This window comes from Aethalodelphis obliquidens, unplaced genomic scaffold, assembly GCF_003676395.1.
Source record: "Aethalodelphis obliquidens isolate GAN/ISIS:26980383/991018 unplaced genomic scaffold, ASM367639v1 scaffold3, whole genome shotgun sequence".
Lineage (NCBI taxonomy): Eukaryota > Metazoa > Chordata > Mammalia > Artiodactyla > Delphinidae > Aethalodelphis > Aethalodelphis obliquidens.
Window position 1 is genome coordinate 68007305 of NW_020837947.1, and position 27175 is coordinate 68034479.

The window sequence follows — 27175 nt, forward strand, 5'->3', positions numbered from 1 at the left end:
TTTCATATAAATAAATTAAGTTTATTGCTGAATTTTCCCATAACATTATAGAAATTTTTTTTAAAAAACACTGAAATTTCACAAATTATTGAGCTCAACAGTTAAACATACTTCATAAAAAAAAGTACAAAAGTGACATTAGAAATATTTTTTGAAGAAAAGTATATCATCTAAGAGCAAAGAAATGTGAATCCAGACAATGAATGGCACAAATACAGCACTTTAGAGGAGTACTCAGTCACCACCCAGAAATCATTGTCTGAGTTACGAAATAGATTCAGTTTGAGAAGTTATATATTCAGTTTGTTTCTGAACTAGCCTGTCTTGTTTTTGCCTCTCTTTTGTAAGAAAAGAGCTAGGTCTTTACTGCTGCTGGGACCAAATACTGTACATGCACTGGAGAATAAGGACGGGTCACCCTTCTCCCCTGGTACCTGCACAAGAGAACAGTTAGTACAGAAATGGCTTTGGCACTTTAACCCTTAACATAATCCCAAACCTTGTTAATTAAATATTGTAGCCTTGCATGATTTTTTTTAATACCACATCATCTCCATACTTTATATGTACACTATATATACAATAATAAAAATCTTTCATTCTAAAACAAAACAGGTTGATTCCAAACAGGCCACATTAAATCTTTGTAGCAATACGCTCACATAGCTTTCTTCTCAATGCTTATACGACACAGTTTTTGATTGTTTTTTTTAAGCTACCTTCTGGGATTGACTTAAGGCTCTAGTTTAATGCAAATGGTTTAATCTTAGTAGGAATCTCTTTTGAGGCTAAAAATCACACACCACTGACTCTCTCTTTTGAAGTTGGTTCTCCTTGTTGGATGGATGTAGTGTCTTGTCTGGGTAATCCATAGAGATATATAGAAACACATACAAGAAGAGTACCCAGAGCAAAGGTGAGTGCTGAAAAGAAAAAAAAAAAAGGAATCTGTATTTGTGTTCTTAAAACTATGTAAAAATGATTAGTTTAAAATTCTGAAGACTTTCAATTGTGGGTTTACACTATCAGATTACATGGAAAATAAATTTAAGTGTTCTATATGATGATGGTAAGGTTTAGAAAGGTCATCAATTCTAGCTCCACCCCCACCCCACTCACCAGAAAAAGTAGTGAAATCAAGGGAGTGACAATCACTTACTACATACTTTTCAAGAACGTAAGTATGACTGTCCTGGACCACTGACAAAGAACATACTAACATCCCTATATGCTGATTGAAAGAAAACGCAGTGGAATAAGGATTTTCCATGATAACTAGAAACCTGTGAAAGTTAAGGTTAGTAGAGTAAAAGGCAGTTGAGCAAAATTCAAAGAGTTAGGTGACCAATGATTCAAACCATTGAAGATTCCTGAATAGGAGATGAGGTGGTGATTTAATGAGTAAAATTCCATTTTCTGCTAACATCTTTTTTTTTTATCTTAATCCTGAAAATCTGGACACAACTGAATTACAACTTGCCCTAACTTGACAAATAGGCATCATATAAATAAATCCATATGTCAAAACTAAACAATATTCTATGTGGAGTACAATGGCACAGTCTTAATAGCTTTAAAAATGTCACGCAGAGAAACAACATCGAGCTATGACTTTTAGTTCATCCCTAACTAGAAAAGACTAGCTTTGCCTTCCAAAAAGGGGAAGAGGGTAAATTAAATCTAAATAGGAAACTAAGATTGCTAAGACATTCTAAGGACACTGACCAAAAAGCATTTATACTGTTTCCAAATATTCTTTATGAGCACAGGCATAGGATTTGTTGAGCATAAGGATGGATCAGAACTACAAGTGAAAGTTCACACAAATCAGGTAAGAAAAACATCAGAAGGAGGGCCTAGAAATATCTGTTACTGAAATGGTAAGTAGTTGGCTTTATACAGAATACCTACCTACTATGTGCCAGGCACTGTTCTAAGCACTTTGCCTAAAACAACCCTACAAGATAGGTGTTATTATCATTCCCATTTTACAGACAAAGAAACTGAGACATGGGTTAAGTAACTTCCCCAAGGTTTTACAACTAATAAATGGTACAAGCAAGATTTGAACCAAACTATCAAATTTTTTTCTAAGATTTCTACAAGGTTGGTATTCTTCTTTTTGCATTTATAACAAATCAATTGTAAATATAGGCCAGATCTGTTTCTTTTACTTAATGTTGATATTTGACAGATTTTTCTCATGTATTAGTTTATGGTATAACTGATCAGTAAAGAAAATTATCACACCATAAAAGCACCAGGAAATGTTAAGCCAATATCACTGCTTAAATAATTCAGAAGCCAACTAATGGTGGATACGGCTAAGGAAAATTATATTAGAAGGACCAGCATAAAGGCGGTCCTAGAATGCCAGCTATAGTAATGAATTTTGTATTAATTACATATTAAATGAAACAAATAGCTTTATTAAAGAGAAAATTTAGATTTGGATTGTAGTTTCAAAACCAGTTTATATCCAAGTCTAAAACAGGAAGGTACAAACTAAGGGGGAAATGAAAGAAGTATTCTGTTCTTACCTCAGAATAAAAAGTTTACTCTAATTCCACTGCGGAAATTAACGAGGGAGGCTTTGTCTGCAGAAACACTCTTTTCTACTGAGTAGCCCGCTCACTTTCAGCCCTAGAACCATTTAAACCACCTAAGTACTGTGGACACACATTCCACACAACTATGAACTGCTGCGCCTGTAGGATAAATTGTAACAAAACTAGGAATTTCTGTAAACTCTACAAGCAACTGCCATATTTAGTGAAAGATGAAATGAACCAAGGTAGTGAGAAGCTCTTCCATGTTAAAAACTTACAGTACAAATTAAGACATACTTATCTGTAATCCAAACAGCATCACTGAAGCAATGGTAGAAAGGACAATGGCTGCTGCTGCAGAAAAGCCTTTCATGATGTTGTCTGTGTACTTGACCACAACAGAAGTGTAGAGGCCTCCAACACTAGCAAGAACTCGCATACAGAAAGAAAGAAAATCTTAACACTCAAATAAATGAAACATTCTATGATGGTGAGGCAGTTTTCACCCCCAGAGATGCCACACTAATTTACCTAGGAAAATACTATTTTCCTTAGAAGCAGCCATCTGAGAGATTTTGTACTAGGAGTCATAGTTCCTACAAAACAACATTGTTTTTCAGATGCCCAAAGGGCTATGTAGTCTACTGCTAAACTGTACACATTTATTGCTAATACATTAGATACGTTTGATTGTGAAGGCAAAATTGCTTTGGCATAGCTTTGCCACAAAAGTAAGTCAATAAAACCAAAATTAGATTTTCAGACTGGTATTCACAGTATCAAAGGAACAATTTCAAAATGCTATAAAGGCTTAAAATGGACATCTAACTTGAGGGAAAAGGGTGGGGGGGAGATCTGCCCAGAACCTTTCATTCCTGGATACTTACAGATGACAAGCCAGACATAATAGGTGTAACCATAGAAAAATCCTTTTTCTTTAATTTCAGCTCCATCTGACAAGTAGACGCCAACTAATGTCACAACAATCCCTGATAGATACATTTGAATGTTTCTCACCCAAAGGGAAGTGTCAGAACTCTTTAAAACTTTTTCAAAATACACTCCTGAAAGAAAATTAAGCATGCAAATATGAAATAGATATTAGAAATTAATCTAAAATGTCTTTATATTATATTTTGGGGTTATTATTCTAAATAAAGTATATGATTTGTGGAACACACATTTTACATTAATTAAATGCAGATTTATTATGTTGGTTGTGACGCATGGCATACCGAACATTACCAATTTGTACTTTTACAGAGCACATTTACAATTAATAACCAAGAGGGAGCTTTCTAAAAACCCACATTTAACAGGAGACTCTTATATTACTATTAATAGTTTCCGCCTTTATTATAGCAGTGAGATAGATCACAAAAGCTCACTTAATGCCACTAAAAGACTTGCTTTGGTCAGCTGGAACACTATATACTATTAGAGTCAATTATCTTAAACATACCCCTATAATATCTGCCTAGTATGAATACTCCCAACTTTGCAAAATAACCTATATAATCACCACTTAGGATTTTTTCTGAGTTACACAACCAAAATAAAGTTTAAATAGAACTTGCTGAGTGAAGCCATTTTCCTTTAAAGCAGGGGTCTACAGACCAAGTTCACCCACAATGTTAGAAGGACTGTGAACTCCCTAACTAGATAATGTTTTGTGTCTATGTGCATTTTTCTGGGGGTGATGATCCGACGCTTTTTTAGGTGCTCCAAAAGCGCACATGTGTCCCCACCCCACCCACAAAATCACATAGCACAGCTGTAAGTTTTATACTGAAAATGAATGCATGTTTAGCAAGGACATTAAAGATTTTTGTTATAAACACTTAATTAGAGGCTTAGGAATTGCCACTAAAGTACTAATCAACTAAAAATTCAAATGAAAACCAAGATTGTTTTTGATGAACCTATGTTGGAAAGAGCCAGAGAATGGGAACAAACATATAATAGCTATTCCTATTTCTATTTCTATTTTTGATTTTCCTATCTGGGAAAACCATTTAACTATTGGGAAACCATTTAACTATTCAGTTCTCAGTTACTCCAAGCATAGAGGGATATTAAACCACGTACCATTTCCTCAACTGTGTATTGAGAATACACACCTCATGGTAAATAGACTGTTGTAGACTGTTGGACACAAACATTTTACTGTCCAAAACAGTGCTAAAAATCAAATAGTATATTATTTGGGGGGTAACCCAATTTTTGTTTCTAATTTGTTGTTTCCTAAGAATAAAAGTTTAGCATGATGCTATCATTAAGTATATTCTTAAATTTAGATTTTCCCCTCTTATCAAATGACTAGATACAGAGTTGAAAAATACTTCCTTAGTCAAAAATAGAGTACTAACTCTTTTTTTTTTTTTGCGGTACACGGGCCTCTCACTGTTGTGGCCTCTCCCGTTGCGGAGCACAGGCTCCGGACATGCAGGCTCAGCAGCCATGGCTCACGGGCCCAGCCGCTCCGCGGCATGTGGGATCTTCCCGGACCGGGGCACAAACCCGTGTCCCCTGCATCGGCAGGCGGACTCTCAACCACTGCGCCACCAGGGAAGCCCAGTACTAACTCTTGATATAGCAAAATAAAGATAAATAATAAAGATGTATGGCTATAACTAATATACTCTTTACTTTCAGTTTCTTCTCTGTTGGAACCATTTCTAAAACATTTCTTACATTGCACTTAACATCCATACTTTCTCTTCTTGATTCAGTGAAGGATAGCCTGTCCCTATACATATGAGTCCAGACTTCCACATTTATTTGATGTTAGTGATTTTGATTCTTCCCTCCCCTTTTGGCTGTTACTTCTGGGTATTAGGTTTTCTTAGTGATCACCCCCCTTTCCTCCCTACTCCATAGTTCCTAATCTATTGAAGCAGAGGAAGAACTTGAGGTTACCAGGGAAATACAGATACTGAGCTAGTAACTAACAACCTAAAGCAGCAGAATCGAACCTGAGGATAGTGCCAGTGCCAGGAAAATAGAAAGAGGTACTTGAGCTTTCTGATGGCTAACTTCCTCCATTTTTTAATTTATTTTGGGGATCTTGGCTGGACTGGGGATAGTCAAGGGTGACAGAAATACATTCTTAGATAACTGCAAAGATGAATAAGGACTGAGGTCTAAACTGTGTTAAACACTACCACATGCTTACTGGAAAAACAGCTGACATAAAACTATATAGCTATTAAGAAGATAAGCTTTAATAGGAATAAAGTTGAGTTTGATAAAGCAAGATAAAGTCAATCCCTATTTAAAGTCTGATGTTTTTTAAAAAATTTGACAACAGAATAAAATGCTTTTATGACTTACCTGCAAATCCTGAGCACAATACAGCAACAGCTATAGCACCAAACCCTAATAATGGATTCTGTTCCACCTGCAATAGTAATGTTTTAGAAGTTGTTTTTAGTGACTAGTAAACAGAATTCATCCAAGAGAACAAACAAATGAATACAAAAATCTGTTTATAGCTCTGCGGAAAGTATGTGCCATATCAGACATGGCTATTCTATAGAATAAGACAGGACCAAACAAAAGGCCATCCCAGAGATAAACCAAAGTACTTAAGTTAAAAACCTGTCCCTCAAATTATAGCCAGAGTAAACGCTTGATATAATGTGTGCCTACTTCCTAATAACAATGGGCACCCAAGCACAGAACTGTGCAGTCAGCCCGCCTCTTCATTTTAACTTCTGCCACCACAACTCAAGCTCTTATAGGATCAAGCATGGAAATGGTAGCAGTTTAACTTGTTTAATTTATTCCCTATCACCTACAGGATCGAGTAATGACATGTAAGATTTCCTACTTCACTGAATTTTTATCAAATATTAATAGCATGCCATCTGTGTACCAGATATACTGTTTTATATTCTAAATGAATAAAGATGAAGATGATACACAGCTTTGATTCTTAAATAGTTCATGGATGGGAGAGATTGACACATATATATAATCATAATACTTTGCTAACAGATGCAGGTATATGGGCCCCCAACCTATTGTTTCAACTGTATTTCCTCTTCCCTAAACTAACCATCAGGAGCTTTCATCAGTCTTTCTTCAGAGATAAATGTTATCTCAGTGGCAACACTGAAACTAAAGGGTTGAGACAGGTGTCTGTAATATGACAAGCACATACCTTGTTCAAAATAAATAAGCCTGAGAGAAGGACAGTATTACTTGATGTTAAGTACCTGAGAGACAGAGCTTGCTCTAAAATGTCTGCATGAAGATAAAAGGAGAAATAGAAGATATTATGGACTAACAGTTCTCAAAGTATGGTCCCTGGACCAACTGCAGCATCATCACCTGGGAACTTGTTAGAAATGAAAATTGACAGGCCTCTCCCCAGACCTACTGAATCATAAACTATGGGGATGGGGCCCAGAAATCTGTTTAACTTTCCCGTTGAGTCTGATGTACACTAAAGTTTGAGAACCACTACTATAGACTACAACTGATAAACATGGATGCTTTCCTAATACAATCTACAAGGCCAGCATAGAGAGGAGAAAAAATAATGGTGTGAGATTTCATCTATCTCAACAACTGCTTGGAAGCTCAAGCTACTAAAGATAGTGTCTGACAAATTCCTGGTTGCTTTTCTGCCAGTTTAATCTCTACAGTTAGGAAAAATGGTGATAGACACTGCTTCTCTGGACTTAATTCTGACTGATAAGAAACTGCTGGGTGGGACTTCCCTGGTGGCGCAGTGGTTAAGAATCCGCCTGCCAATGCAGGGGACACGGGTTCGATCCCTGGTCCAGGAAGATCCCACATGCCACGGAGCAACTAAGCCCGTGCACCACAACTACTGAAGCCCACACGCCTAGGGCCCATGCTCCACAACAAAAGAAGCTACCGCAATGAGAAGCCTGCACATTGCAAGGAAGAGTAGACCCCGCTTGCCGCAACTTAGAGAAAGCCCACGCACAGCAAAGACCCAATGCAGCCAAAAGAAGAAAGAAACTGCTGGGTGATGAAGTGGAAGTGATGGAAACCTAGGAAAATGGCAACCATGTCGTTTTAGCATGAGCAATAGCCAAACAGCATAGTTCAGAGACTTGAGCTCCAGTCCTGAATAAATCAAATTCAAAAACCTAAAACAATTCCATAGCTAGTGGGAAGATGGGTTAATAGGGTAAGAGTTTCTTAAGAATGAAATTCTAATGAACAGTAAAGAAAGAAATCAGTGTTACTAATTAAGGGCATCTTCAATGAATTCTCATAGGAACACTAAAAAAAAAAAAAAACACTACAGTACACAAAACCAAGAGGAACGGACCAGGAGTTTTAGTATCAAAAAACTGAAAACAGTGTAAATGGAGGCTTGCAAAATTTAAAGAAGGCCTTTAAAAGTATGTTTAGTTTAGGAAGAAAAGAGTATGCTTCCTCGGCTAGATGACATGCTGTTAGATAGCAAGAAAATAAGAGTTACCCAAACCTAGTTTCCATTTTCTCTGTGAATAATGACTTTGAATGAATGGGAACCGAAGTCCAAGACATTGGTTTGCTGTTGTGAGAACACCTACCTAAATAAATTCATAAGTATCTTGACCAAGAATAGTAGCAAATCAAGGTACTGATCACTGTTATCTCTGAAGAATAATAGGGCATAGAAGCTATGCCAGAAAATTTGCATTGGGCAAATACTGTCCTGATTTTCAAAAAGGCAGAGGGAAAGAAAATCTGCAGAAATTATAAACAGCGGCTTGAGACCTGTAAGGCGGCCCAGTACACTCACCAAGAGCACAGGCTCTGGAGCCATGCTGCCTGGATCCAAGCAAGGTTGAGCCATTGCTAGCCTTCTTTGCCTATCAGTTTCTTCATAAGAAAATGGAAATAAAAATACATGCCTCGTATGGTGGCTGTGAGCATAAGTGAATTAATGTATGTAAAGCGCTTAGAACACTGCTAGTATCCAGTGTGACACGTGACTGCAGCTGTTGTTATTACTGAATACCAGCGAAATGCTACAACAGGTGACTTGGAGAACTTTTGAAGAAACCATCAAGAGTGTAATGGTCATCACAAGAAAATGGTGTGGCTTCCATAAGAATACGACTTACCAAATTTTCTTACTGAAAGAATTCCTAGTGTAAGTGCTGAGGGGAATTCCATAGAGATAATGTTTAGCAAGAAATCTGACAGATTTGCATAATATTTTTGTGAACAAGACAGAGAAATGTAGTGAGGATAACAGTAGTTCTATTCACAGCTGAGTGAGTGCTCATATAGCAAAGTGCTAATTAACAGAATAAAACCAAGCTAGACCAACAACCAATATCAACTAGCCAGGCATATGAATAAGCCATCCTAGAAACAGATCCTCCAGGCCTGGGCAAGTCTTCAGTTGACTGCAGCCCTAGCTGATCTCTTGACTGCAACCTTATGAGAGACCTCAAGCCAGAATGTCTAAAAGAGGCCAGCTCAGGCACCCTCTAATTCCTGACCCATAAAAACTGTGAGAGAGAATGTTTCTTAAGCAAGGAAAAAGAAAAAAAAAGTCAAGCTAAAGAGAGTCTAGAGGTATAGCCACAGCTCTCTGGTCCTGTCCTGTCTAAAATTTTCAGAGAAGACCCAGAAGACATAGGTGTGAAATCTGTAGAAAGCATAACATTCAAAGAAAAAGCTAATAATGGATAAGGACTGGAAAGTCCTCAAAGGCTCAAACAATAACCCAAAGCTAATAAGATGGGCTTAATAAATATAAACACATTTTGCATTAGAAGCCCACGGCACAAAACACATCTGAGACAAACTGTATTCATGTGAAACAGCTACATGTGGTTGTGTAATCAGTTATATAATGGATAGCCTCCTCCAGCCAAAAAAAAAACCTAATATAACCTTATGCTGATTTAACAAGTCTCTGGTATTCAGAATAAAGGAGGCAATTAGCGAACTACACCTCACACCACTCAGTCATTATCTGGAGACAGCGTGAACTTTTAGGACACACTGAGGAAAAAGAACGGATAAATGCACCTAGAAAAGAAATACGAGGCAATACTGGGGCACGAGCCAGGGATCATAAAGTCTCCAGAAGCCATATTATAGAAAGAAACAACAAGGTTGTCTCAGTGGGAGAGAAGAAAAGACAGGGAGGGTGGAGATGCAACATTGTTCTCAAACATTCAAAGGCTCATCCTATGGAGTTAGCAGGGATTTGAGTTACTCTGACAAGAACAAGGAACAATGAGAGGCAGTTACAGGAAGCTACATTCTGTTTAAAATATGAAAGAACCTTCTAGAGTGCTCCAAAAATAAAATACTCTGCTTACTAAGCTTACTAAGCTTTTCACACATATTACCTAGGTGAGGTGACCCTTTTCTAAAGGTGTAGGGTGTTACTGGAAGTTCATATTTAACTTTTAAGTGTTTGCCTTACTTCCCAAATTCTTTACAGTTCTACATCTGAGTTATACGTGCAGTGCATAGTTGATCAGTGTTTTGAAATGTCACCGAGAATATGAGCACGTTTAAACATCATGTAAAGACAATACATATTAATCTAAAACTCACTTTCTGGGGGAAAAAACTCTTCCACCAGGCCAGAAAGTAACTACCTAAAAAGGAGCTTTCTACTTTCACAAGCTCTGCATACATCCCCAGCTGCCTTATGCTCCTAAGAGCACCATGGTCTTTCATCTGCTAAGAGTTAAAGAAGATTGTGCAGTTGCAGAGGGAAGCTCCCGACCTTCAGGTCCTTTACTGTAGTTCCACTTCCTACTTCTCTTTGGGAAAATAACCAATTAAAGCATACAATATATTAAAAAAAAAAAAATCAGGTATGTACCTTAACATTTAACTCTTCAACTAAAAGTTAGAAGTAAAGGCACTTTTTGCCCTATTGTAGTTACCAGTTATTGGGAAAAACACTATTCTGTAAGACCCACTGCTGACAGTGGATGTATGTGCAAAATGATAAAAAATTTTGTGAGTTGCGGGAGAACATGAAAATTAGACGGGGAAAACTCTGCCCAGTATTTCTGAGAAAATGTCTAAAAGAGGCCTAGAAGTTTTGAACACAGACACTGTGGAAGTTGGCACAACTGAGTTATAGGTTAGCTGTTAACTGTGCAACTCTGGGTACGTGACTTCACCTCTTTGGACTTCAATTCTGTTATCCATAAAACGAAGGAGTTGCATTATATGGAGTTTTGAGATACCATCCATCTCTAACATAGTTTATGCATATTCTTCCTTCTCAGAAAGGAAGCCCGGAGGTATTACTCTCCTTGACGATAACATCACCCTAAGGGGAAAAAGGCGTATCTATATGGCAGAGGCTATGAATCATGCTCCATTCTTTTCTGTGTGACTGTGTGGAGTGCTCAGGACTCTGGAAAGTTCCCGTTTAGCTACAGTGAGCACTTAGCTTCTTACCACGACGCCTGTGGCCTGGGCTGGTCTCCACTGTACGAGGACGACTCCTCCACACAGCATAAAAACTGAAATCCACTGTAACCTGCTGAGCGTCCTGTTTAACATTAGAACGGTACATAGAGCAGTACAAGGAATCTTCAACTGGTACGTCACCTACCAACAAACAATGAACTCATCAGCTCGGTTTACATTAGACTCTGACACAAATGTATTATTTCTGATATGAACACAGCTGTAGAGAAAAATATTCAATAGTTTGATAAAGGGTTAGTAAAACATCTTTTCACCGTGAAAACATTTTTTAAGATTTTGCGCCTGCCATTATCATCTACTTCACCTACCTGGTATACTGCTGCATCCAGATTGCTGAGAGCCAGGAAAGCCATGTTGTTCTGCACAGCATACACTAAGGAAGGCACGCTCAACTTCATCAGTTCCTTGGGGCTCCCCAAGACATTTTCTCTTAAAGATGCCTTGAATCTACCCAGATTACCAGTTTCTCTTTGAAAACAAAAAGGGGAAATGAGAAGGGATGAGGAAGAAAATGAAAGATCATCCTTTCTATTAGATACTGTCACACATAGGATAGCTACATTGTGTTACGTTCATTGATACTTATTTCTAGAATTTTTAACTGATTTTAGATTTATTAAAAGAAGCAAACCAGCAATGCATCCCCATAAAAGAAAAACAACTACAATCTTCATTTGGGAAAATATGACAATTAGGTTTACCACCCTCATCCTCTGGTCAAAGTTTCAGGGGCTTTTGAGTATATTAAACAATGAGAGTACCAGGAAACCAGAACTGCCGATATTACCTATAAAAAATTAATGTAATCCCTGCCACTTTAACTGCCATTGCATCAAGTTCACCCAGATTATTTTTTAGATCAGGTTGCATATGTATTTTTTAATTTTTAAAATTACAATAGATTTTAATTGCAAACAAAAGAAAAAAGCGTTAGTAGTTATAGAAGTTACTTGGGATAGGAATTGAGTGATGCAGGTCAATATTATTTGTAAATTAATTCCGTGTTAGTGCAATATGGCAGACAATAAATCTTTAAATAAGCATATTCTCATAAAATTCAAGTATGTATAATTTTGCAGGAAATCTGAATAATTTACTAATATCAGTAAGGTAAACTGTACCTGGAACATACATAAAGCTTACTACTTGAGTGCATATTGATTGATGCATGCTCTTAAGTATTCTTATTGTTCCTCAGGAGGAACTAGCTAATCTGGCTCATACTTCCCCCTGTTGTAAATCAGCTCACTTATTTCCTGAAAATACAAATCAAAGAACACTTTTATAAGCATTAACACCAAAAAAAAGTGCTACATCAAAAGGCTCCTAACTGCCCCTCACAAGATCCTTAAAAGGACCATAATACTTCGTTGGGAAGATGGAGCTATTTCAACTCACAATGAGCCTCTATATTTTGGGTTAACATTAGAATCAACAGTCACTAATTGGATATTTTCATATTTAAATAGTGCAAAAATAATTACCAAGTTCTGAGGAGGAGCAAAGAGTCCATAATGTCTAATTAACTACCCATGCCTTATCCACTGTAGAACACTCCAGCCCCCAAGAAAATAACTAAGACAGGAAATTTGGCCTAGGCCACAGAAACAAAAGATGCCCTTCTTAGTTACAGACCATACTTTGCTGCCAAAGCTACATGCTGAAAAGTAATGCACACAGCCTGGAGGGCGACTCTACACTCCATGCAGAAGAGGGAGAGAATGCCAGAAGATTACTGGGAAAGTCTGCATTGTAGAGTTTTCCAGATAGCTGAAGGTTGGCCCTTTACCCATTTACCATTCTTTTTTTTAACACAAATCTAAGATGTTCTATATAATTCTCCACCTCTTAAAAGAGTATAAAGAATAATTTCTCAAAGTTTTCCCTCAATTATAAAATTGAAGAGAAAAAAGATTAAAATGAAAAAGAAGAATCACAGAGGTCCAACTCAAAGAACCATTTTAACAAGGTGATATAATTGAACATTTTCTTTATTGTCATAATTCTCACTAGGAAACATGATGGCAGAGACATAAATCTTACAGGCTGTGTGAAGTACAGGACACTGCTTTTACTATATCATTACTTAATGCCCTTCCAAAATGCTGACTTCTATACTAATGTATCTTCAGAGTGGCTCCCTAAAGAACTACTGAGAGGTACCTGTTTGTACCTATCTTTCACAGTCCACCTCCTTCCATGTCCATTTATCTCCCACATACGATTCCTCAAGCTCTAGTAGCCACTTATCCCTTCCCTAATCCCTAGCTATGGGCAATGCCATCTTACCTCCACTCCTTAGAGATACTCTAAACCCTCAATGGTATCAAATGAATTTCTGCCTATCCAGAGAACAGAGTTGATCTCTTTATCACTGGCTCTCTTTGCTCTGCTAGAATACAGGCTGCTTAAGGATCTAACAGCTTCTTCTATTAACCATGGCTGTACCAATAATCAAGGCTGCTGAGGTCCCTTTTCTCCCTGTCACTTTTATCTCTTCTCCCACTTTTCAGCTTTCACATCAAATGAAGGGCCTGCGAGACATCACCAGCCAATCTGAGTACTCCTTTCCTTCAACATGAAAAACGAGTAGAGTATGGTGTGTCCAGATTAACCTTCAGGTCTTTGGCTCTTCTGGCTATATCCTTTTTATTGGATACTTAGGAACTATTACTTCTCCACTGCCAGAAAGACTTTACTATCTTTTTCTGCTTCCTTCTCTAATGTAGATATAAGAGAAGCCAAGGTATACCAGAATGCTAACTACTGGAAAGCTCAAGCTTCACCATGGTACCTTAGAATTATATCAATATTATATAATTATAACAAGATATTTTGAAATAAGTTGCAAAAAATAGCAGAGAATGCTGAAAGAAATTGTAAAAAAAACAAAAGCTCAAAATAATTAATGATATTAGAAAGAGATTTAGGAGGTATAAGAAAGAATATAGGGGAATGTTACCGCACAGAAAGTTTTAAAGGAGGAGATAAATTATTTCGGTATTAGATTAAATCTTGCTTAATTTAATATATTTAATAAGAATACAGCTCTAAAACTTAGTCTTACTCACTAAAGTTAAAAAAAGTAATAGCAATATATCTTCCAGAAAACATTAGTAATCATCTATCCTTTTGTTTTACTGTTAAGTAGACAAAGATAAATGATCAATTCTAAATATACTACAGCCTTGAATAGTGTTCTCTGAATACTAAAAAAACATAAAAACCAAAGACCACTTTTTCTTCCATTTTCCTGCTCTGATGTTTTCTGGAAATCAAATCCCAAGCACTTTAATGAGTACCTGTTGTTAAAAACAAATTTATTGAATTTAATTATATAAATGACATTGTGAGATAAGAGAAAACGTGTGTATAATCAAAAAGCATACACTAATTTTTTTAGATATAGTCTGTCCCATTAAATTTACTCTTTGATTTTTATCACTGGAATAGAATCCATGTGCAACCTGTTGTTACCTCAAGGAATGCTGACGCTCCATGTTGATTGCAGAGAGATTCCGCTGCTGCAGCCCCCCCAACTTTCCTATCAACCAGCTGAAACCAATTCTTTCTGATCTATGTTTGGTCAAAAGTAGGCCTCATTCTTCCAGCTCCTGATCTGAGGAGAACTACTAGGAGGCCTGAAATCCTTGGCTAGGTTACCAAGGCACTGTGCAAAATGGAATAATACAGCAGAAGTTACTCATGAGTTTAAGAAATCTAAATTTCCCTTACAAATTTCTTATCATCTGCAAAGTTAATTAAAATTAACTCGCATAAAAGATTCTGGGAAGCTAGGTTTAAAAACCAATAATGAGGTCATTTGAGGACAAAAATACCCATCATATGAGGTACATGACTTTTACTTCCTCCCCATGACCCTAAACCCCTTATAGCATTGAGTACAAAGAGGCAGTCAAAATGTAAACTCAGCAAGAAAAACAGAATAGGGCTGGATAATCTATGACATAGGTATCTGAGAGCTTCATTCATTATTCTAGATAATACTATGAAACAGTAAAATAATTTTCTCCAGTCTTATCTGGATAAGTAGTACAAAGATTTAAGATGCATTTGGTTTATTACGAAACACACCCAAAGTGTATGTACATTTACACCTCCTTCTAGGTTTCTTTAGTCTTTACAGGCTGTGGTGGATAGCAAACAATAAAAAGTTGACTTTGTTCTAAGACAACATGCAGTGTTTTCATTTCCTTTTCACATCACAAATGACAGACTTAAATCAAAAGTATCAATTTTAATAGCTATGACAGGGTTTAGTAAAGCATACAGCTAACTAGCAATTTTCCTGTGAATTGTTATAGTAATTATTTTATGAAAAACTAAAATATTTTTAAATGTATTGTTTGATGTTTCAACTGGAATTATAACTTAGAAATTGGTAACTTAGTCAAATACTTAAAAAATAACTTACCTACATATAAAGCTTTTGCAACATCCAACTGCTAAGCTGCTCCCCTCCCCAAAAATAGGATTTATTAATTTCCTTTTCAATATAAAAGTGATCTGATGTAATTATACATGTACACAGCAGTGTATATAAAAAGATAATTATTACATCTTTGTTTTGTAGTAGCAGAAGACTGGACACACCCAAATGCCCATCAATAGAAACTGGTGTATGTGATACATCCATATAGTGGAATACCACACAGCTCTTAAAAAGAATGAGACAGATTTCTATGTACAGACATGGAACCATCTCTAAGATAAAACATTTAAGTGAAAAAAAAGTTAAAAAGCAAAGCAGTGTAAACTGTATGTACACACAATGCATGTAATCGAACTCCCCAATCAGACTGTATAAACCTTAAACCTTATTTATCAAAATAAAGTAGCCATTCATTAATTCTTCCACACACTCCCCTTTTTTTCCTTGCAGTTCTAAATTAACTTTTGATTGAAACAAGTATAATTTCATATTCCAAAGATTACTAGAAATTGTAAGTAAAATCAACAAGGATGGTGGAAAACTCCAAATTAATTACAAACAGAAACCAAAAAAAGAAAAAACAACCCTGTCAGTTTTTTTAATGAATACCAAAATTACACGGAAGGAGAAAAATAGAACTAACCCAAGTATTCTAAGACACAGGCTTTTTACTATATGCTCTAAAACTAAAGGCAAAAAAAACCCTACATACAAATACTGAACTTTAGTTAGTAGGTTTGCTTTTTCACAGCTGTATCTTAGAAGTTCTGAGTCTACTTATTATGTATTCTAGGACTGAGCAAATAAGTAAATATCTTGAGGATAATGGAAGTCAAACTCACCACCATTGGAAAAGGGAAAAGTTGCAATGAACTCTGTGGTACTGGATCAGAATTGCAGGTATCAAATAATATATTACTCATAGTTGTATAAACAAACACATATATACAGAAACAGAGAAACAGACAGGTATGTATGTATACACATACATGTTACCTAGCTCTGGCTACTGAAAGGGCCCAGAAGTTATGATACCCCCAGTAGCAATGTGCACACCTCATGTCTAGATTCTGGTTTCTAAATACCATTTTGGGAAAAAAGGAACAAGGCTTCTTAGAGAAATGTATGATTTGGGGATTGGGGCAGGGAAAGTATAAGATAAGCTATGAGCATCTTGCTATGCTAAAAAGAACCTGCTCAAAGATGGATGAAAATATGTAAGTGAAAAAGAAAAGAAAAGAAACAGGAGGAACCTTGAAGATGATCCCACTGTCCAAATCTGGGACAATTTGAGCATCGAAATAAATGATAATAATGGATTCCAGCAAATATAATAAAATAATCCATGAATCTACACTGAGAGGGAGAAGGACACGTAGGGGGGAGAGAGAGGAAGAGGGAGAGAAGGGAAAGTTTCTTAGAGTAGAATGCCAACCAATAAATGTATAGAGAATGATGGAACTGGGAAATTACCATTTGGCAACATCAAAGAACAATAAAAATGATGAGAAAGAGGATATATACCTAGTTTCAAAGATTCTCTCCACATGATACTTAATAGTTACAAAGAGAAAATTGGTAACTTTATCTGGAGAGACCTGGCAGGCACTACCTTAATCAAGGAATCAAAGTTAAATCACCAGTAATGGGGCAAATGGATATTATGTGCTTCGTGATACACTGCACTGAGAAAGATACATCATTTCTATGATATTCCTGACCAAAACCCTAAATTTAATCATAAGAAAGCAATCAATAAACATAAACTGTGGGACATTCTACAAATTAAATGGACTATGCTCTTCAACAATGTCAAAGACAAGAAAAAAAGATGGAGGAACTGTCTCAGATTAAAGGCAGCTAGAGATATAATACTACTGTAAAGTGTGATTATTTTACTGTTAAAGGACATCAGTGGGCAACAAAATTATCTAAGGTCTATGAATTAGATAACAGTATTGTATCAATACTAATGTGTCAATTTTGATATTCTGTTATTATGTAAGAGAATGTCCTTGTTTTTAGAAAATAGGCACTGAAGAATTTAGGGACAAAGGGGCATCTTGTGTAAAACTTGCTCTCAAAACATAAAAACAATATACACCCACACAAATACACTGCAATCAAGAATATGGTAAAATTTAGGGCTTCCCTGGTGGCGCAGTGGTTGAGAGTCCGCCTGCCGATGCACGGGACACGGGTTCGTGCCCCGGTCTGGGAAGATCCCACATGCTGCGGAGCGGCTGGGCCCGTGAGCCATGGCCGCTGAGCCTGCGTGTCCAGAGCCTGTGCTCTGCAACGGGAGAGGCCACAACAGTGAGAGGCCCGCGTACCGCAAAAAAAAAAAAAAAAAAAAGAATATGGTAAAATTTAACATTTGGAAATAAAAACTTAAGAGAAAAAACAAAAAATAAAATTATTGCAATTACTGAAATGTCTAACAATGCTACTAAATGCTTATCTTTGCCCTAGCTAATCACAAAACAGCTCAATTATTTTGTTCTAAAATACTTATAATTTGAAAATTAGAAATCAGGGAACTTGCCTTCGAATCCTCACTGCCAGTCACTTTCTAGGTACCTTTGGCAAAAGAAAACTTCCCTCAACCTAAGATTTCTCACCGTAGAAGATGAAATAATAGCTAAGGCTAAAGCAGTGGCACGAGAATGAAATGAAAATTAGCTGTGTCTACCTGCATGTTTCCCTCACCTGTTTTTAAGGGGAGACGGGGAAGAATGGTTCCTTAACACCTTCACTCTCTGGCAGCCTGCCATTCTCAACAGCAACAATCCTGAATGTCTGAAGGCAGCAAACTTAGTTGCTGCAATCTTAAAAGAGGATGTTTGGCACTTTACATAACATATTTTGACAGTGATTAACAGCTGGTATTCCAGAGTGTAGTTACTTGCTTTCTAAAGAAAAGAAGTTAGATACCTGCTCATTAGGTTTTCAAAAATTCATTTTTCACAACTGTCCCCCAAAGAAGCATTATTCTTTGATTTTTCTAAGGCAATTTCAACTTATAACATTATATATTATAGCAATAGTGCTAAAGTGCTGGCTAGTGTCCCTTAGTGCAAGAAAGCTGTGATGTGCCTTATGGAGAAAATACATGTTAGATAAGCTTTGTGCGAGCATGATTAATAGTGCTGTTGGCCCTGAGTTCAATGCTAATGAGTCAACAATACGTACTAAATAAGGTGTCTTTAAACAGAAACATGGTTATATAGTGATCAGTTGATGAAAATGTTGTGACCAGAGGCTCACAGGAACCTATCCCTGTATTTCCTCTAGAAGCAAAAGTTCAGTATTCAGTAATTCAGTGTCTGTGGTAACTACTGAGATAGTAAGAATCAACAGTCACCAAACCCATCACCAAGTCCTATAGATTCTACTTCTAGAACGTAACTCAAATCCATTACCTTCATCACCTGCTCTGTCATCATGGCCACAATCCCTGGGCTCTAATAAGCTCCCTTACTTCCAACTCTTATACCCTTCCAATCCATTCTCCTCAAAGGAATCAACAAAGTAACTCAAAGTCATGTGGGTCACCATGTTAGTCCCTGATTTAAACCATTCAGTGATTTTCAATGCACTTGAGATAAAATCCAAAATCCTTTACAGGCCCACAGGATTACTCTTGATACCCTGCCGACCTCTCCTGCTTCATCTTAGCACCACTCCCCTCTCACAGCACTCCAGATACACTGATTTGTTGTTCTTCAAACACACTGTTCTCTTTACTCTCTGCTCTTCTCTTGCCCAACTTCCATTCAATCTTCAGGTCTGGGTTTAAATGTAACTTCCTCAGAGAGGAAGCCCTCAACATTTTCACTGGGTATGTTTCCCACACAGCTATGCTTTAGTTTCATTAACGATTGTCTCATGACATATTGCTGAAGAAGCTGAAGATGCAATCACGATATCCTTTCATTTCATTCCGTAGCTATCAACCTGTGACCTCATGGGTAAAATAATTCTCCTTTCTCTATCACTCTTTTATCATTCCAAGAGATTAACATTTTTCACAGATGCCCTCTTAAAAGTAACCCCTTTGCTCCAAGAAATAAAATATTTTCTTGTTATGAATACCAGGTATTCCATTCTACCAATGTGTTTTGAATAAGAACATGATAATTTGCCAACATGTTTCTCCATAAAAATTACATTTGCTTTAAAATCCAGTAATTTCAAATGCATTTCACTTCTTTCATGCTTTACGATTTTCCAGTGCTTTTTCCACTTGGAAACTTGCTGTGTTTTAAATGATTCTTCTTCACAGCCAAATTCTTGTTAGCCATGTAGTGTCAAATGCCAACCACCAAAACTCTGTGTCATAATACTTTACTTTGTCCTGATTGTCCCTGGTCTTGTGTACTCTGCAGGTAAATGTTCATAAAAGAGCCTCTACACTATGCAGGTGACATACACAGTAAGTGATTACTGGTGATAATCATGATGATGAAGTACAGTATTTAGTTTTCCACACTGTTGCTATTTCAACACCATTATTGGGACTTGTCTGGTGAACTCTTGGAAACTTTTCTGCTTTCATTAATATTTTGATATAATTTCCAAAAACGTTTCCACAAAACAAACTACAACTGACCATATCCATAACACTGAATAACTTAAGAATAGCAAGCAATGCAAAGCTGAAAAAGCATCAAAATAAAACAAAAAGTCATGCAGACAGGTTAGCAGGACACTCCCAACTGCTGAGTTAAACCAAAGGCCTCATTGCTTTTCTGCACATTGGTTTTTAAAAAGTCTTAACAGTTACGAAACAACAAAACCATGATCTGATCTTACAGTTTAAAATAGCTGATTTCATGCTTGACAGCCCTATTTCATTACTGGGTCATAATTTTTTCTCCCTAAGGAAGCTGGGGAATAAGGAGAAGAAATGTGTTCCCCTATTCCCCTTTTTCCAATACCGCCATTTTTGTTTTAAAAGAAGTTAAGCCCTAAGATTTTATTAATTTATTAATGCTTAAATTGTTATATGGATGTTGTTCTAGAGCTTCAAGCAGATTTTTTCCTTTGGAACACTGCCTTTTAAAGTTTTAAAGGTACAATAAAGCCCCTCCTTTACCTGACATTATGCAGAATAGTGGAAGCCAAATTTCCTTAAAAATGGATCTTGTTAAGTAAAAAGCTGTGAAAGGTCTGAGGTTTTACCCTACTTGCAACCTAACAAGTTAGGCTGCCACAGTATCTCTGCCTACAAGATAAATTTTAAACACAAATTTTCTATTAAAGCTTTCCACCATCAAGTCTCAAGTTATTTTCTGTTCTTTCCTCCTTCCCCAAGCCAGTTTTAGAGTATTTTTTTCTGATGGTTATTTGTAATAATGTGTGTGTTTACTAGTTCATTTTCTGTCTCTTCCACTGAAACTAAGTTCCAAGCAAGCAGAAACCATATCTACTTCATTCATACCTGTATATCCAGCACCTATGATAAAACTGTCACACAGAAATCACTTAATAAATATTTGTTAAATGAAATTTTAAAGTGTTTAAATGTAATTTAAACCTACATACATGCTATTCCTCACTACTTCCCACTCTCACCAGCCCACATCTTGAAACCTAGATGAATTCACCCACCCACATGACCCAGATGGGTCCCCATCTCATAAATCGTTCCCCAAGTAATTTCCTACCAGATTTTATTTAATTCTCACAACCCTATTTTCTCCAATTAAGAAATGAAGAAACTATACAACATAACCCAAAGCTCACCTCCTCTTGTTTCATTTTCTCTTGTCTCTTGTTGCTGTTTTTCTCTCATCCACAGACTATGGCTGTTTTCCTCTGTCTTGAATGGACGCTGACCCCTAGTTTTATAGACTCAGTGTCTAGAATTTCCCTTTTCAGCCCCATAAACTCACTGCATATATTTCTTTATTGGTGGTGAGAAAGTCATCTGATTTTTATCAGACTTAAAGTATTCCAGTCTATGAATAATATAATGTGGGAAATGAAAACAGACAAGCATAAAACTATTGGGCTTATGGGCAGGACTGAAGACTTATAACATAAACTTTAAGAAAAGAAGAAATGAAGAAACTAAAGCTCAGAGAAGTTAAGGAATACGTGGAAAGTCATAATCCCAATGAGTCTAGGACTAAAATTAGGTCTGTCTCACTCCAAAGCCCCTATTCTTAACCCTCTCTTATACTGCATCCTTGGCTAAAACGATTTTCATAGGATGTTACTGATACAAAACCCAGTGCTGCCACATAGTAAAAGTATAGCAAGGGAGGAACCTCAGATGCTGTATAGATAAAATAGGGGTAATTATAGTACTTAACCTAAAAAATATATAAAGATTAAATGAGATAACTAATGAAAAGCACTTAGCACAGTGCCTAACACTTAATACAGGAAACACTCAAGAAATGTTAACTAGGGCTTCCCTGGTGGCACAGTGGTTGAGAATCTGCCTGCTAATGCAGGGGACACGGGTTCGAGCCCTGGTCTGCGAAGATCCCACATGCTGCGGAGCAACTAGGCCCGTGAGCCACAACTACTGAGCCTGCACGTCTGGAGCCTATGCTCCGCAACAAGAGAGGCCGCGATAGTGAGAGGCCCGCGCACTGTGATGAAGAGTGGCCCCCGCTTGCCACAACTAGAGAAAGCCCTTGCACAGAAATGAAGACCCAACCCAGCCACCAATCAATCAATCAATAATAAATAAATAAATGATAAATAATAAATAAATAATGAATAAATAATAAATTAAAAATAAATAAATAATAATAATACAAATAAATAAATAAATGTAAATAAATAAGCCAAGCATTTGAAGCCCCTTAAAAAAAAAATGATAACTATTATTATCATAATATTCCTCTACAACAGAAGTCAGCAAATGTTTCCTGTAAGAACCAAATCGTAAATAGTCTAGGCTCTGTGAGCCACCATACTGTCTCTGTTGCAACAAAAATAAGCAGCAAACTGGATTTGGCCAGTGGGCCACAGTTTGCTAACCCCTGCTTTAGGGTGGAATTCTTCAACTTCGGCACTACTAATATGTGGGGCTGGGTAATTCTCTGTTATGGAGTGCTGTCCTGGAGGACAGGACATTGTAGGACATTTATCAGCACCCTTGGCCTCCACCTACTTGATGCCAGTAGCATCCCCCAAGTTGGGTCAACCAGAATAATATCTCTGAGGGAGCAAAACTGTCCTGAGTTGAGGAAGACTGCTCTAAAGCAATCAAACATACAAAGATGTAGCTTGAATCTTCTGATAAAGAACATAACTGAGTAAAAAATTAATAACTTAACACACTAAAAAGTATTTATACTCACTTAGCTAAAATTCCCACACTTAGCAATAACTTTATAACTTCTGTGATACACACGGCTGTGGTTGAAAAGTAGAGTTCTTTGTCTGATGTCCTTGTGTATCTTAAAGCTATGGTGTAAGTTGCAGCCACCAGGGTCATCACTGCCAAGCAGTATAACTTGAATAATAAATTGACATTTTCTGGAAAATACGTGCAACAAAGATATTATTTAGTAGACAATATTATGTATATAAAAGTTAAGCAGTGTTATACCTCAAAATGCCTTCCAATTTCAAGCACAAAATACGTTTAAAAATTTATTTCAAAACAATATTTTCCAACTACATGAACAGAAACAAACATACACACACAAAACACAGCTGACTTTAAGTATCAACTGGTTAGGCATAGATTTTGTTCCTGGGGAGGGCTTAAGTGCAAGGTTATATGGCATAACTAACTCTAGTTTAGGATGTTATAAATCACATACTTTATGTATCTTTATAATTCATACTTGTGAAAGCAAAACACAAAAGCAAGATGAAAACGATTACTGCAATGTATGTTCTAAATAGAGAGACAGCAGAAAGAAAACAAAATAACGGAGTGATAAAATAATATAGAACTTCATCATAATAAAAAACAAATTACATCCAGCCTCTCATTTCATAGCATTATAAGAAAGATAATTCATAACACCATAAAAAAGAGTATTAAGAATGAAGTTCTGTAAAACTTGAAATCCAGGAAATATACACAACTTATGAACACTCAATTTAAGAACTTCTTGCAAGTATATCTGAGCAGCAGCCATCACTCAGGTGCCAAGGCCGGTCTAACACCTTCAATAAAACCACAAGCACCGGTGTACCAGGGCTCCTTCCATACTCCCAGCCCTGCTCTGAGACTACCATCACCTAATGCTCAAACTATGTCTACTTTCTTTACCCACTTCACACCTCTCTCATCCCCAGCTACCTGTAACCTTTCAAATCTCAGGCACATGTTAAACAGGGATCAGCAAATTTTTTCTGTAAAGGGCCAAGAGTAAATATTTTAGGTTTTTTAGGCCACAAGGCAAAATCAAGGATATCATGTAGGTACTTAGGTGACAAGAGAGAAAATATACTTTCACATTTAATTTATATTTAATTGGAAAAATTCAAAATATAATAATTATTGAGTACAATGCTTTACAGTATTGAGAAGAAGGGAATTCTATGGGGTGCGTGGGTAATATTTTGCTTCATTGGTCTTCAAAGTTAGGGATCCATCAGATTAATTACAAACATTCACCTGTAAAAACCATTCTTAGCTGATAGGCCATACAAAAACAAGTGATAGGCTGGGTTTGACCAATGGGCCATACTTTGACAACGTGGGTTAAGAACCAGAGGGACAGGGGGTAACTCTGGGCTGCTACTGTAACTACATTACCCCTACGTACACTTTTGTTCACCACTTTGGGAGCCTAACCACAATTCAAAGGTGACTTGCACAGGAAAATAAAATAGGAGTTTCAAATAAGTTATATGGTAAGGTAGAAACTCACTAGGAAACAGATTATTCAATATAAATATTTTTTCCTGGGTGAATTAAAGAATTATTTGTAAGTTTCAGGCAGATTTTTTAAATTACATTAGGTCTTAACTGAAAAGTAATATGGTAAAATAGAAGAAATAGAGCTTCTCTGCCTAAACTTTCTTTCCAATAGATCCGAGGACCCAAAAAGCAATGTTAATGTAAAAGGGATTGAAGGAGATTACTAGAATACTTTGCTTGCTCTAAAAGTTTCCTACACAGGAGGAAATGTAAAACTTAAAAAATAAACAGCAGTACAGGAGAAAGCATTTCCCATCTTCTTGATCGGGGGTGAGCAACCTACATTTCCTCTCATTTTTATATGACCTGCAAGCTGAGAATAGTTTTACATTTTTAAACGGTTGGAAAAAAGTTTTTCGTTAATCTTTTGGGATGTGTGAAAATTGTATGACATTCAGATTCATTGTCCATAAAAAACGTTTTACTGGAACACAACTACGCTCATTTGTTTCTGAACTATCTATGGCTACTTTTTTTTTTTGCCGGGCAACAGCAGGATGAGTAGTTATGACTGAGACCATCAGCCGTTAACAGAAAAAGTTTACCAGCCCATATCCTAGATTATCAATACTTTCATAAATAAGAGATGTTAGGATCGCCAAACTAAAAACTACTTTATTTTAGCTCTTATATAGGTTCCTGATTCCAAAACAACATAGTGAATGTTTAACACTTTGAAAGTACACCTCTTAGAATCGTGATTAATGGGAATATAGATGATATTCTTGAAAATAACTACTGATGGAAATAGAAGCGTAAACAAATAAGTTTAGATATTTGTATAACATATAGGGCTTTGGTATAGAATACCACTTTTAAAACATATAATAAACTTTTTAAAAATACTTAATGCTTTTTTAAGCATTATTTTCTCTAATTTCAGCTTACCATTAGATCAAAATATCTTCTTCACTCCAGTCATTAATTCTCCAATATGAAAGTTCAATTATTAGCAATTTCAGTTTTTTTTCAGGGTAATATCAAAAGTCCATACAGGGACTTCCCAGGTGGGCCAGTGGTTAAGACTTCGCGCTTCCACTGCAGGGGGCGTGGGTTCCACCCCGCATGCCCAGAGGCTCGCCACGAGAAAAAAAAAAGTCCACAACTCAACTGCATTGTTGAGTGGGTACACTGGCACATCAGCACTGTTTTCTCCTTCTCACAAAGTTCCCATTAGCTCCCACGCAGTATCTGTTTTTGTGTGGAAAATGCCCCCCAAATGAAATTTACCGTGTGGAGTTAAATCTTTTGCTCAGTTATACTTTACTATATTTTAGAGGAAACATTACTTGTAACACCTGAGAACTTGGAAATTCATGAAGTCCCAGATAAATAAATCCTTTGTGAATATCAGGAAGCTCAAGAAACTGCAATTTTGTATTACACATTTCTAGTGGGCATATATAAGATTTATAACATGACCCAGGCACAGCAAATATGTATTGGCAGTAAACCTAAATCTGTAAATTGTGGCAACTATTTCAGATAATGATTCGACTTATGTAATTCTGAACTTGCCTTCACCATTAATCTCGCTATTCCCATTTTATGTCAGTTATCAAAACAATTCTACTTTTTTCCCTTTACTTCCTGTGTTGCTACAAAAAGACTTAAGGTTGGGCTTATTTGAAAAGCAAATAAGAGAAGCATATGCAACTACAGACAGTACCCCCTGGGCAGGGCCTGAATAATAAACGTGGCCTCTTCAACCAGGAAAATAATTTGGTACCCATGCAAAAAGCTATTCTTTAAATATTTGCTCAACTTTATTCAGAGGTAAAGCCAAGAGCTCTACGAAAGAAGGGTGGAGAAAGAGTGTTGCCCAACCTCTCCTAGCTACTGTTCTACCATTCAGAAATTCAGCTCTCGTCCTTACTTACTTACCGGACTCAGCAAAGCAGAAGTGCTGCGGAGTTAATCAGACTCACCCTCACGAAATGGCAATTAGTCATCAAACAGTATTACTCTAATGTGCTATCCCTGGGGAAGGGGGCGGGGGAGTGGATCTCGCCCCACCCCTCCGGCAAAATATCAAAGTATTTCTTCTAACAACATACAACATTCTCCTTGGAAGTAACTCTGTTAACGACTGCTTTCTCCACCTCGTTACGGCTGCAATGCTATTTTAATGCCCCAATGATGTTTTTAGTGGCTGTTACGTGGGCCAGCCGCTGCTTAGGCTCTGCACCCGGAGCATGCCCTTATGCCTCTGTGCATCCTAGGGCAGGAGGCGCAGCGGAGATAGCAGCCGCGGTGACCCCGGCCAGGACAGAAACCGGTCCTGCCTTCCGCTGGGTGATGCGTCTCCAGCCCCGCACCTGCGCCCCGGCCCCTCGCCGGGTCTGTCTGAATTCGGTTCCCACCCACTGCCAACTCGTCGAGGCAGGCGCAGTTTCGGGCCGCCGAACTGTCCATCGCGGAGTACGCCGCGAGGAAGGCAGCCGCAGTGGGAGGCTGGCTGCCCCGCACTGCCACAAGCGGCGGCGGCGCGCGCTCAAGCCCGAGAGCGGCTCAACACAAACTCCTGCTGCCCGACGCCCCGGCCTGGCCCCTGGGCCCCAGAGCCCCGCGGGCGCGGAGGATGGCCGGCCGCCGACAGGTGCAGACCAGCGCTGACGCCCGCTCGCCACCGCCCCCCGCGGGGTCCCAAGTCCCCAGTCCCAGCAGCCCCCGGCCTCACCTCTCTGAGGAGCCATGGTTCCCCGACAGCACCGCGCGGAACTGACGCGCGCCCCCTTCGCGCGCGCTGCGCAGGACACCGGGGACCGCCTCCTGGGGTCATAGAGACGAATGCCGCTCGGCCTAGAGCGCCTCGCCGGCCGA

At 37.6% G+C, this 27175-nt stretch overlaps 1 protein-coding gene and 1 long non-coding RNA gene across 6 annotated transcripts; one reads left to right on the forward strand and one right to left on the reverse strand.

Moving 5' to 3' along the window:
- SLC35A1 (solute carrier family 35 member A1) lies at positions 1 to 27168 on the reverse strand. 4 transcript variants are annotated; one of them, XM_027091005.1, is made up of 8 exons: positions 27033 to 27168; positions 22773 to 22950; positions 11306 to 11465; positions 10965 to 11117; positions 5883 to 5949; positions 3437 to 3613; positions 2847 to 2981; positions 1 to 923 (listed from the first exon to the last, which is right to left on the reverse strand). In XM_027091005.1, the coding sequence occupies exons 1-8, from the start codon at positions 27046 to 27048 to the stop codon at positions 796 to 798; spliced, it is 1014 nt and encodes a 337-aa protein (XP_026946806.1). In that variant the 5' UTR covers positions 27049 to 27168; the 3' UTR covers positions 1 to 795. The 4 variants fall into 4 exon arrangements, with proteins under 4 accessions (XP_026946806.1, XP_026946811.1, XP_026946825.1 ...); XM_027091010.1 differs by lacking the exon at positions 27033 to 27168 and adding an exon at positions 12130 to 12253 and having other exon boundaries at positions 22773 to 22886; XM_027091024.1 differs by lacking the exon at positions 27033 to 27168 and adding an exon at positions 14475 to 14667 and having other exon boundaries at positions 22773 to 22880.
- LOC113611721 (uncharacterized) lies at positions 922 to 11259 on the forward strand. 2 transcript variants are annotated; one of them, XR_003429562.1, is made up of 2 exons: positions 922 to 1831; positions 10790 to 11259. It is a non-coding gene; the product is annotated as an uncharacterized LOC113611721 (long non-coding RNA). The 2 variants fall into 2 exon arrangements; XR_003429563.1 differs by lacking the exon at positions 10790 to 11259 and adding an exon at positions 3497 to 3742.
- Positions 27169 to 27175: the final 7 nt, after the last annotated feature.

Coding starts and splice junctions, on each gene's coding strand:
- SLC35A1 (XM_027091005.1), bottom strand. Junction 11,118..11,305: donor TGGATGCAGCAGTATACCAG/GTAGGTGAAGTA, acceptor GTTTGTTGGTAG/GTGACGTACCAGTTGAAGAT. Junction 2,982..3,436: donor TTATGTCTGGCTTGTCATCT/GTAAGTATCCAG, acceptor TCTGTATGCGAG/TTCTTGCTAGTGTTGGAGGC.